Below are 13,266 nucleotides of genomic sequence, written 5' to 3'. Positions count from 1 at the left end.
CCCCCAGTTCTTCGGCGCCTGACAGTACTGTAGGTGATTCTGCATGTACTACAAAAAATGCTATGCATGTACGTGTTCCACCAAAATTCACCCCAATTCCAGGCAACTCATTCTTTTGATATAGAACACTTTGTGATACCCAATACTTTCAAATACTTTCTGAGTGGAAGTTGGGACAACGAATTCTTAACAGACCGTAGGGAATGCAACCATCCAATTAACGTATTTCACAACTCACATTGACACACCGGTACTTGCAATCTCTGCAGATAGATACCGTGTGAAGCCCATCGCAGACAAGCGTGTCCTCTGACTGCGCCACGCACGAACGCTGCGGCTGTGGACAATCCATGCACGGAATTGAGCGATGAGTAACCACAACACCGTCACCGTCATCGTTAAACACGGGCAGGAACACAGTCATAATGCCCGACACACTGTAGAACTTAGCTCCAGGAAGCGCATGGTTGTTCTGGCCAGACACCATTCCGATCAGCGTGTAGTTTGCGAGAGAGCTAGTGTCCAAGTGTAGATCATCGTAGACCAGCACTGACTCATTGTTGCACGGCAGGGATAACCAATGAATGGTAAGCTCAATGGCAAGGCCAGGGGCCACAACCTGTGAGACATTGTCTTGGGTGAGATGGAGCGATGCATCCGGTGTGCTTGCAGTCACTGCCGTCGCTGTGGCTGCTGCTGCATCAGCAGCAATGATAACTAGTGCACAGTGGGTGAGGCCAGAGTACAGCAGCGGGTTGATATGCACTGTGGACACGTACTGCAGTGTGCCGGTCGAGTGCGTCACCAGCCGCGTGGCACACTGCTTCAAGCACAGGCTTTCGCTTTTACTGAAGACAAAAGAGAGCCACACAGACACAAAGACACACACACACACACACACACACACACACACACACACACACACACACACATGTCACATACGCAGACAGACACACCGGCAAATTACAGGCACACAAGTACACATCCAGACCCACATGTACACAGACAGACACAGACAGACACACACAGACACATACACACACACACACGTGTCCACACATGTCCACGCACACACACACACACAGATACGTGATGAGGTCAGAATTCATAATATGAATGAACGGCGGCTCATGGCATGCTTGACAAACGAACTGGTGAAATATTTGTCTACTGTACACATGGTCATATTTCTGATGAACACGGGATTGCCATAGTACAACCTACCCTTGATAGAATCGATATCCACTCTCACACTTCTCGCACTGTTCGCCAGCATAGCCCAGAGAACAGTAGCACGCACCGCTGGTAGTATTGCAGCCGCCTACACTCATGTCTTCACGATCACTGCACACACACTGTCGGCACGTATCCGATGTGGCATTGCGAAAGTGCAGCGGCTTGCACAGCTCGCAAGACTTGCCAGCTGTGTTGTCTGCAAGCAGAGAATATACAGTGGATGCGCTATGGGATGAAACATGTAACATCTCAGGTTAAACGAAGACCTGCATGGCCGCCCATCTAATTACCAACTTGGTAGTATCAGCTCGTACTCAACCCAGTCAACAGTCAACACACAGCCTGTCATATGCAGGCTGTCGCAAGAATCCTCCTCCACTGCAGTTGGCATGAATGAAGTCCGCCTGCTAATCTCGTAGGTTAGCGCCCTGGGCCAGTGCACAGTCAAGCAAGCCCAGGTGTATGGCCTCACAGTGCCCGGTACTGTGTGACCCGCCATGCCAGACTATTGCCAAGCAGCACTGTAAGTACCGCATTTCCCGAATATAAGTTGCACCATTTGCAGTAGACTCCTCGGGCTAATAAGGGCATGCGACCTACAACCGAGTGCCGAGACCTCCTACTTACGTGAACATATTGAAACAATACGGCTCACACCTGAAAGTGAGGGTGCAACTAACCGGAAAGTGAGGGTGCAACTGACAATCGAGAGCGACTTACAATTGGGGAAATTCAGTATGCAATGTAGCAGTAACAATGAGTCATGCCCCACATTTCACAAGTTAGATACATGATTGTATCTTCAACGAACCCATGACAGCTCAATCAAACGGAAGCCTGCTTAGTCTGGAATTGTGACTTACTCTGGCAGTCGTCGCACAGTCCACGGCCGCTTGCGCACGTGCTCCAACCATTACACTCGCAATCTTCTCCACACACTTCACCAGTCCAGCCAAGATCACATACGCACTGGAAGAGCGGGGACCCGGAGCAATGACCATGTCTACCACATGACACAGGACACCTGTACACAACCACAGCATATAAACGATTAAACAAAAAAAGCAAATATATTCAGCAATCAGTATGTTTATGCTCCCAGTTGTTGGCTGCCGGAACAACAATTGACACCGCAAAAAAACTCCGAAATTTATAACGTGCGAACAGACCCACACAGAAAAAGAGCTGTGAAACTCAATTCACCATCTCTGACAATGCCACATTTATTGCCACCCCACAGTTCTTGTATTACACTTAATCATGACGTGTTGTGTAATTACTTACCATTCTTCACAGCGCAGTCCATCACCAGTGAAACCCACATCACAGTGACAGTAGCCACTGTCCACATCATTGTGACAGGAAGCATTGCTGCCGCACGACGTGTTCTTCAGCATACACCAGTCCACGGCAGGACACCGTGTGAAAGACCAGCTGCAGACACACAACGGTAAAGTGAACAGCGCAGTGTACATGGTCATGAGGAGCCAAGAGCGGATGGTGCAGTATACACTGTCACGAGGACAGAGAGGAGCGGAGTGCACACACCAGATCTGAGCGCACAGTACCGTGCACAGCAAGAATGAGAACTCCATGGCATGGGCGTAGACCATTCCTCTTCTTCTAGGCACCGTACTGCGGACCAGTTCTAATACGTGTAGGCACGATCGGACAGGTCTTAGTGCAACCGGGGAACAGTCACATTCGTGATTATTGCAGTGACAGAATCAACATCAAGCCAACATGCTAAGCGTCACACAGAGCAGCATGTGACAGTTATTGTGCAATAAGCAGCACAGAGAGTGTAATGCGCATGCGTGCATAATAAACGCTCTCGCGGCAACATGACTGACATCTTGATAGTGATATGTTATACATATAGCGCCGGGGCACGCGCAATCATCGATGTATCATAAGAACATGAGTGACTGCGTGGTGTGGTGCATAGGGTTAGAGTGCATGGGTTACAACAACATGAGTGACTGCGTGGTGGATAGGGTTAGAGTGCATGGGTTACAACAACATGAGTGACTGCGTGGTGGATAGGGTTAGGGTGCATGGGTTACAACAACATGAGTGACTGCGTGGTGGATAGGGTTAGAGTGCATGGGTTATAACAACATGAGTGACTGTGTGGTGGATAGGGTTAGAGTGCATGGGTTACAACAACATGAGTGACTGTGTGGTGGATAGGGTTAGGGTGCATGGGTTATAACAACATGAGTGACTGTGTGGTGGATAGGGTTAGAGTGCATGGGTTACAACAACATGAGTGACTGTGTGGTGGATAGGGTTAGAGTGCATGGGTTATAACAACATGAGTGACTGTGTGGTGGATAGGGTTAGAGTGCATGGGTTATAACAACATGAGTGACTGTGTGGTGGATAGGGTTAGAGTGCATGGGTTATAACAACATGAGTGACTGTGTGGTGGATAGGGTTAGAGTGCATGGGTTATAACAACATGAGTGACTGCGTGGTGGATAGGGTTAGAGTGCATGGGTTACAACAACATGAGTGACTGTGTGGTGGATAAGGTTAGAGTGCATGGGTTATAACAACATGAGTGACTGTGTGGTGGATAGGGTTAGAGTGCATGGGTTATAACAACATGAGTGACTGTGTGGTGGATAGGGTTAGAGTGCATGGGTTATAACAACATGAGTGACTGTGTGGTGGATAGGGTTAGGGTGCATGGGTTATAACAACATGAGTGACTGTGTGGTGGATAGGGTTAGAGTGCATGGGTTACAACATGAGTGACTGTGTGGTGGATAGGGTTAGAGTGCATGGGTTATAACAACATGAGTGACTGTGTGGTGGATAGGGTTAGAGTGCATGGGTTACAACAACATGAGTGACTGTGTGGTGGATAGGGTTAGAGTGCATGGGTTACAACAACATGAGTGACTGCGTGGTGGATAGGGTTAGAGTGCATGGGTTATAACAACATGAGTGACTGTGTGGTGGATAGGGTTAGGGTGCATGGGTTACAACAACATGAGTGACTGCGTGGTGGATAGGGTTAGAGTGCATGGGTTATAACAACATGAGTGACTGTGTGGTGGATAGGGTTAGAGTGCATGGGTTACAACAACATGAGTGACTGCGTGGTGGATAGGGTTAGAGTGCATGGGTTACAACAACATGAGTGACTGTGTGGTGGATAGGGTTAGAGTGCATGGGTTATAACAACATGAGTGACTGTGTGGTGGATAGGGTTACAGTGCATGGGTTATAACAACATGAGTGACTGTGTGGTGGATAGGGTTAGAGTGCATGGGTTATAACAACATGAGTGACTGTGTGGTGGATAGGGTTAGAGTGCATGGGTTACAACAACATGAGTGACTGCGTGGTGGATAGGGTTAGAGTGCATGGGTTACAACAACATGAGTGACTGCGTGGTGGATAGGGTTAGGGTGCATGGGTTATAACAACATGAGTGACTGTGTGGTGGATAGGGTTAGGGTGCATGGGTTACAACAACATGAGTGACTGCGTGGTGGATAGGGTTAGAGTGCATGGGTTACAACAACATGAGTGACTGCGTGGTGGATAGGGTTAGGGTGCATGGGTTATAACAACATGAGTGACTGTGTGGTGGATAGGGTTAGGGTGCATGGGTTACAACAACATGAGTGACTGCGTGGTGGATAGGGTTAGAGTGCATGGGTTATAACAACATGAGTGACTGCGTGGTGGATAGGGTTAGGGTGCATGGGTTATAACAACATGAGTGACTGCGTGGTGGATAGGGTTAGAGTGCATGGGTTACATGACACACTCACGTGTGGTTGGCGTACACAGGTACACGTCTTGTATCCATGGGTGAAATATCGCAAGTTTCATTGGCGGATGGTCCGTCAAAGCTGCCAGGCATACATCTGGTTTAAAGAAGGAAGAGACGAGGCAGTTCATTCGAGTGTCAACGCCTGTCAGCTTCCATGGTACATTTTTCCATGGTACATCCATGGTACATCCATGGTACATCCATGGTACATCCATGGTACATCCATGGTACATCCATGGTACATCCATGGTACATCCATGGTACATCTTTTGCAAAAACCAAAACACCAACATTGTTACCTACACCAAATCACTACCCTGGCACTCATGTGCAGCTTTCATATCTCACTACCCTACATTCACTATAAGCCTCACTACCCTACATTCACTATAAGCCTCACTACCCTACATTCACTATAAGCCTCACTACCCTACATTCACTATAAGCCTCACTACCCTACATTCACTATAAGCCTCACTACCCTACATTCACTATAAGCCTCACTACCCTACATTCACTATAAGCCTCACTACCCTACATTCACTATAAGCCTCACTACCCTACATTCACTATAAGCCTCACTACCCTACATTCACTATAAGCCTCACTACCCTACATTCACTATAAGCCTCACTACCCTACATTCACTATAAGCCTCACTACCCTACATTCACTATAAGCCTCACTACCCTACATTCACTATAAGCCTCACTACCCTACATTCACTATAAGCCTCACTACCCTACATTCACTATAAGCCTCACTACCCTACATTCACTATAAGCCTCACTACCCTACATTCACTATAAGCCTCACTACCCTACATTCACTATAAGCCTCACTACCCTACATTCACTATAAGCCTCACTACCCTACATTCACTATAAGCCTCACTACCCTACACTCACTATAAGCCTCACTACCCTACATTCACTATAAGCCTCACTACCCTACATTCACTATAAGCCTCACTACCCTACATTCACTATAAGCCTCACTACCCTACATTCACTATAAGCCTCACTACCCTACATTCACTATAAGCCTCACTACCCTACATTCACTATAAGCCTCACTACCCTACATTCACTATAAGCCTCACTACCCTACATTCACTATAAGCCTCACTACCCTACATTCACTATAAGCCTCACTACCCTACATTCACTATAAGCCTCACTACCCTACATTCACTATAAGCCTCACTACCCTACATTCACTATAAGCCTCACTACCCTACATTCACTATAAGCCTCACTACCCTACATTCACTATAAGCCTCACTACCCTACATTCACTATAAGCCTCACTACCCTACATTCACTATAAACCTCACTACCCTACATTCACTATAAGCCTCACTACCCTACATTCACTATACGCCTCACTACCCTACATTCACTATACGCCTCACTACCCTACATTCACTATAAGCCTCACTACCCTACATTCACTATAAGCCTCACTACCCTACATTCACTATAAGCCTCACTACCCTACATTCACTATAAGCCTCACTACCCTACATTCACTATAAGCCTCACTACCCTACATTCACTATAAGCCTCACTACCCTACATTCACTATAAGCCTCACTACCCTACATTCACTATAAGCCTCACTACCCTACATTCACTATAAGCCTCACTACCCTACATTCACTATAAGCCTCACTACCCTACATTCACTATAAGCCTCACTACCCTACATTCACTATAAGCCTCACTACCCTACATTCACTATAAGCCTCACTACCCTACATTCACTATAAGCCTCACTACCCTACATTCACTATAAGCCTCACTACCCTACATTCACTATAAGCCTCACTACCCTACATTCACTATAAACCTCACTACCCTACATTCACTATAAGCCTCACTACCCTACATTCACTATACGCCTCACTACCCTACATTCACTATACGCCTCACTACCCTACATTCACTATAAGCCTCACTACCCTACATTCACTATAAGCCTCACTACCCTACATTCACTATAAGCCTCACTACCCTACATTCACTATAAGCCTCACTACCCTACATTCACTATAAGCCTCACTACCCTACATTCACTATAAGCCTCACTACCCTACATTCACTATAAGCCTCACTACCCTACATTCACTATAAGCCTCACTACCCTACATTCACTATAAGCCTCACTACCCTACATTCACTATAAGCCTCACTACCCTACATTCACTATAAGCCTCACTACCCTACATTCACTATAAGCCTCACTACCCTACATTCACTATAAGCCTCACTACCCTACATTCACTATAAGCCTCACTACCCTACATTCACTATAACTAGCCTCACTACCCTACATTCACTATAAGCCTCACTACCCTACATTCACTATAAGCCTCACTACCCTACATTCACTATAAGCCTCACTACCCTACATTCACTATAAGCCTCACTACCCTACATTCACTATAACTTAAGTATAAGCCTCACTACCCTACATTCACTATAAGCCTCACTACCCTACATTCACTATAAGCCTCACTACCCTACATTCACTATAAGCCTCACTACCCTACATTCACTATAAGCCTCACTACCCTACACTCACTATAAGCCTCACTACCCTACATTCACTATAAGCCTCACTACCCTACATTCACTATAAGCCTCACTACCCTACATTCACTATAAGCCTCACTACCCTACATTCACTATAAGCCTCACTACCCTACATTCACTATAAGCCTCACTACCCTACATTCACTATAAGCCTCACTACCCTACATTCACTATAAGCCTCACTACCCTACATTCACTATAAGCCTCACTACCCTACATTCACTATAAGCCTCACTACCCTACATTCACTATAAGCCTCACTACCCTACATTCACTATAAGCCTCACTACCCTACATTCACTATAAGCCTCACTACCCTACATTCACTATAAGCCTCACTACCCTACATTCACTATAAGCATCACTACCCTACATTCACTATAAGCCTCACTACCTTACATTCACTATAAGCCTCACTACCCTACATTCACTATAAGCCTCACTACCCTACATTCACTATAAACCTCACTACCCTACATTCACTATAAGCCTCACTACCCTACATTCACTATAAGCCTCACTACCCTACATTCACTATAAGCCTCACTACCCTACATTCACTATAAGCCTCACTACCCTACATTCACTATAAGCCTCACTACCCTACATTCACTATAAGCCTCACTACCCTACATTCACTATAAGCCTCACTACCCTACATTCACTATAAGCCTCACTACCCTACATTCACTATAAGCCTCACTACCCTACATTCACTATAAGCCTCACTACCCTACATTCACTATAAGCCTCACTACCCTACATTCACTATAAGCCTCACTACCCTACATTCACTATAAGCCTCACTACCCTACATTCACTATAAGCCTCACTACCCTACATTCACTATAAGCCTCACTACCCTACATTCACTATAAGCCTCACTACCCTACATTCACTATAAGCCTCACTACCCTACATTCACTATAAGCCTCACTACCCTACATTCACTATAAGCCTCACTACCCTACATTCACTATAAGCCTCACTACCCTACATTCACTATAAGCCTCACTACCCTACATTCACTATAAGCCGCCGTTATTCTTTGCAGGAATGACCCCTCCCCTTCCCCACAGGAGAATTAGTCCCCTCATAATTCCATCAATCTGCACCCCCCCCCCCCCCTCTCCTCTTGTGTTGTAGACTTCCCTACATTCCATCCCATTCCCTCTCCCCACAACCTGTATCAAGCACTGTAGACTCGATCAGTGCACAGCACACGGCATTTTGGATCGCAACCATACACTGCAATCTCCATGTTATAAATACTGGCTTGGGCCACCAGCAGTATCCATCAGTGTATAGCACTCGTTCTGATTGTTAACGCATTATGTCATCTTCCTTATTGACCCAGGCTACGAGCATCACTAGAGAGTGAAGACGATACAGATGATAGGGCATGCAGTACCAACCTGCCACTCTGCGGATCGCTGACGTCCATGCACCAGCCGCAGAAACGATCCTGTGCGGATGGTGTGGCAAGGCAGTCACTACACACAGTCCGTGCCGAGCAATTCCTGCACATGTCCGGGCTGCAGAGAACATGCAAATAGAAGACATCACAGGACCGGCGGAAGCAGTTATTGATTGGTCCCGCCATACCCTAGCCTTTCATACAGTTTGTGTATGATATGGAAGGTGTACACTATGGTGTACACTATGGTGTACACATGACCTCCTCAGCAGTAAACAGATGTTGGTGGCGAAAAAGGTTGGTCCGGCCATGGCCGGGCCGACGTCGTTCCGCCGGGCCTGCATCAGTGGTAAGGAACTGAAACAGTCAGTGCAATAGCCTAGACTGAGCCAATACTTGCGCAGTGACGACAAGCATAAAGAAATCTAACAGGTATTCAATGTTGTGCAATACTGCTCGTCACAGTGCCTTTCCTGTTTCAACTAGAGCAGATTGAGTTGTTTCAACTAGAGCAGATTGAGTTGTTTCAACTTGAGCAGATTGAGAAGCTGCTCAGAGTGTACCTCCATAGGCACAATGCTCAGTTGTTGACACTGAGAAGTGGTGCAGCACGGATTTAAGTTAAACCGGGCTCAGAATTGCATGACTAACCTGTTTGAGAAGTAGAGGCGACACTGTCCGTAGGCATTGACAAGTGGCATCTTGGCCTGATCATGACACTTTCCCGTACTGACACACCACACGCACGGCCGTGCGAACCCACCAAGCATACACTCATCGCATCGGCTACGTCTGCATTTACACATGACACAACAGGAATACTTGTGCACAGTAGCATGGTAATGAAACGTGGCAGCGATGATGCATCAGGGTTGAAGTAAAACAGGGACACGTGTTCGTGTCAGCTGATTGGGTAAAACCTTTGAACAAGGTATTCTTCATTACGTACATAACCCCACCTTTAACACACTACCATTGTGTTGCCTTTCTATACACAAGAGAGTCACGGTGTAAGGTAGCCCATAGTCAATTTAGGTCGTAGAGGTCGAAGGAAGGCGGTGTTAGAATTCAGAGACTTCTTGTTCCAATGAACTCTACATCTTAAGGGTGGTGCTCTTCACCTCTGCCTAGTCACTGTTGCCTCCGCAATCAAAGTTAGGAACCCAATCTCAGATGCATGTGTGTATGCTGAAAACTAGGTATTCGCCTTTTCACCCTTGCAACGATGTTTCGTACATTTGTATATTCAGACCAGAAGAAATGAAGAGAGGAGCAAAAGAAGCTCCAGTGCCTTAGGATTTACCACCTCATGAATTCCTTTACAGTGAACTAGGCCACACATTCTTACTGAGGACAAGGAAGAGGACATTCTTGCTTCATCCTGACAGTAGAGGAGCTTGCCACTATGCTTCCAATCGTTCCTGGTGCGATCAATTGGCAGAATCCATTCATATTCCACTCACATGCTATGCTCTGTACACGCATACACACATACACACACAAAACGGCCCAATGAATATCAAGCTCCACCGGTGTATATTGAGGAGAGCCAGATGCAATGGTGACATACTGAGCCCTACCACAATGGGTACAAGCAGAAATGTTGTCTACAAATAATTCCTACAACTCCTAAGCAAGGCTGTTCACCAGTTGAAACGTCTGCTCACAGATGATGAACATACTGAAAGCATGAGAACTGGACTAAATGCCATTGGTCCATCATTCAATTCAGCGGGGAAACTCTTTGGACGAAAACATAATTCCTGAAAAACATTTCTGCATATGTCGCAGTTTTAGAATTGCATTTAAGTCTAGCCATGCTGTACATGAGCAGCTAGGGACAATGACTGCTGCCTGTTACGCCGTCCCCCTCCCCCACAACCATCTTGCCAAAAAAGATAGGATACACTGCAAGAACATCATATTGGTTGTAAATTATCGTAATAATAGGAAAGCAAGAATGTTGAGTAGCCTTGCGAGGTATGTTTACGAAGGTACTCGGGAATTCGGGTAGCACCCACCGACTTACATCCAGACAAGCATCGCATGTATCACGATGTTGACACGATAGGCAGCTAGCCGAGTCCTGAATCCAGCTGGAACCATTGAATGTAGCTGGTCCAGGGCAGGATCCGATTTGAGTGCTGGACATGTGCACGCAGGTTCCTCTCTGCGCACACCATCCACAAGAACTGTTGGTGACGCACGCCGAGCAGTCCGTGTGCGCTCCGCATGCATCACTGTAGAAGTGGAACGCCAGTGGAACCGCCGAGAGTGTACCCAGCGTGTTAACCGCAGGCTCATGTATAGCACTGCTATACTCAACAGGAGCTGCAGCACCGAAGCTGAGAACATCAGCAACATCCACGGTGGGTACTGGGACGGTCGTTGGCAAACGTTGCTCAGTAGGCGCGGAACGCAATGACAGGGAACTATCTGAATCGAAATACACGGGCTGTGATGATGGAGACTTCGCTACAATACTCGGTTCCTCAATAAAGGAATGCACACCGCCCAGGGCTTCCGGACTGGAATTTCGGCCACCTGGTACCTATATAAAAAAGCAAAAAAAAAAAAGAGATAGAGCGTGTAAGTCCACGGGAAAATAGGGCTGGCATGAACACGGTATTTCACAAAAATCTACTTCAAGTCTAACTCAGAACATGCCCTTTGTATGTGATGCACACAAGTGGAACTTCACCGGCTAACTCTTCTTATAACGTTATTGACCACAATGATTGTCAACTTATCATGCAAACCATAAAATTACTGTTGTTACACAACTTGATAACCTACACACATATGCATATGCAAATGTGCACAGACATGTACACGTGGATACACTTGCACACCTACCCATGCACACACATGCGCATATGCACCCCCCCCCCCCCACACACACACACCCACATACACAGATACAAACACAATTACAGCATATAACTGACCAGAGTAACATTAATGTCCCCGGACACGGGGTCCTGAGTGTTGGGATCCGACTCAGCAACGACGCGCAGCCACACCCAACCATCGTCAATGTGCACGAAGAATATGCTTTCCACCGGCTCGCTGACATTAGAAAGCGCAGTCACAGAAGCTGCTGTTTCCTGTACCAACAACGAGTACAAACAGGAGAAAGGCTAAAACGTGCCACATAGATCCTATACTTGATGATCGTCCTTTTTTCAGAAAAAATGAGGAGGGTGGGCGGATTTAATTTTTAATTTTTTTAATGCATTATTGCTTGATTTATGAGGGTGTGTTTGGTTGGTACGATCTGTAACAGGATCATGGCGAGCAGCTGATGCACACGGAGCAGCCTCATGCCAACTAAACGGTACTCCAGAAACAGAGCACATTTTAGTGAAACGTGTGCCAAGTTTGGTTGTATTCTTCAAAATGTGTACGAGTTTGGAACCAAAATCGAAGTTCCGGTCAGGTTTCACCGCGAAAAAGCGAAACTGCTCGGTCTCCGTACGTACGTATATGTCGTCTCGGAAGGTTGAGAACGAACTGCCTCTTCTATCCTCGCCACGCCACACCTCAAAACGAACTAGTCAGTGGTTTTTCTCTAGAGCTAGAGAGAGAGCTTTTCATAGTTTACTTCAAGCGGCGACGGAAGAACTCATAATGGAGAACTAACACTGACAACGAATGACTGACGACTGTCAACAAACGTCTGACTCTGACAACGAATGACTGACAACTGACGACGAACGTCGGACAACTGACGACTGACATGGCAAAAGGAAGACATGATAATCATAAATTGGTGCCCTCGTCAGCACAAAAAGGTGGTGTACTCAGCACAAAAAGGTGCACGTGTCAACAACAAAGCAGCGCAGCAGCATGTACGGGTCAGCAACAAAGCAGCGCAGCAGCATGTACGGGTCAGCAGCACAGAGACACAAATACAGCAGCAGCTACGACGAAGAGACAACACGTGCAGCCACATGTACACACAGAGACACAAATACAGCAGCAGCTACGACGAAGAGATAACACGTGCAGGCGCAGGTACAACACTATCCCCTACCAAAAAAAGACATCCACTCCTGTGGATGGAAGCAAAAGTGAAGTGTATAAAAAACGGAAGGAGACAGACCGGAGAAGAAGACAGAAAGACAGGGGAAATGAAATATGAAGCAACATAAACAGGCGACAATAAAACACAAAAGAGGTGGGCCACAACTGTTGAATGCATGACGAGTAGGCCAGGAGGG

At 46.5% G+C, this 13,266-nt stretch overlaps 1 protein-coding gene across 2 annotated transcripts in view; it reads right to left on the bottom strand.

The window, feature by feature from the left end:
* Positions 1–12,180, bottom strand: part of LOC135830846 (multiple epidermal growth factor-like domains protein 8) — a 36,129-nt gene extending 23,949 nt beyond the window's left edge. The window contains exons 1-10 of one of the 2 annotated variants that reach the window (XM_065343049.1): positions 11,992–12,180; positions 11,073–11,594; positions 10,392–10,516; positions 9,695–9,835; positions 9,042–9,161; positions 5,028–5,123; positions 2,521–2,670; positions 2,100–2,260; positions 1,225–1,432; positions 239–848 (exon numbers count right to left, since the gene is read on the bottom strand). In XM_065343049.1, coding sequence (XP_065199121.1) covers positions 239–848; positions 1,225–1,432; positions 2,100–2,260; positions 2,521–2,670; positions 5,028–5,123; positions 9,042–9,161; positions 9,695–9,835; positions 10,392–10,516; positions 11,073–11,195 — 1,734 coding nt within the window. In that variant the 5' untranslated portion in view covers positions 11,196–11,594; positions 11,992–12,180. The remainder of the gene's footprint in view (positions 1–238; positions 849–1,224; positions 1,433–2,099; positions 2,261–2,520; positions 2,671–5,027; positions 5,124–9,041; positions 9,162–9,694; positions 9,836–10,391; positions 10,517–11,072; positions 11,595–11,991) is intronic. The other variant, XM_065343050.1, reaches the window with a different exon arrangement.
* Between the last annotated feature and the right edge of the window lie 1,086 nt (positions 12,181–13,266).

The sequence above is a fragment of the Sycon ciliatum genome, chromosome 1, assembly GCF_964019385.1.
Source record: "Sycon ciliatum chromosome 1, ocSycCili1.1, whole genome shotgun sequence".
In the NCBI taxonomy this organism is placed as follows: Eukaryota; Metazoa; Porifera; class Calcarea; order Leucosolenida; family Sycettidae; genus Sycon; species Sycon ciliatum.
Note: the sequence above shows the minus strand (reverse complement) of the source record. Positions and strands in the feature narration are given on the sequence as shown.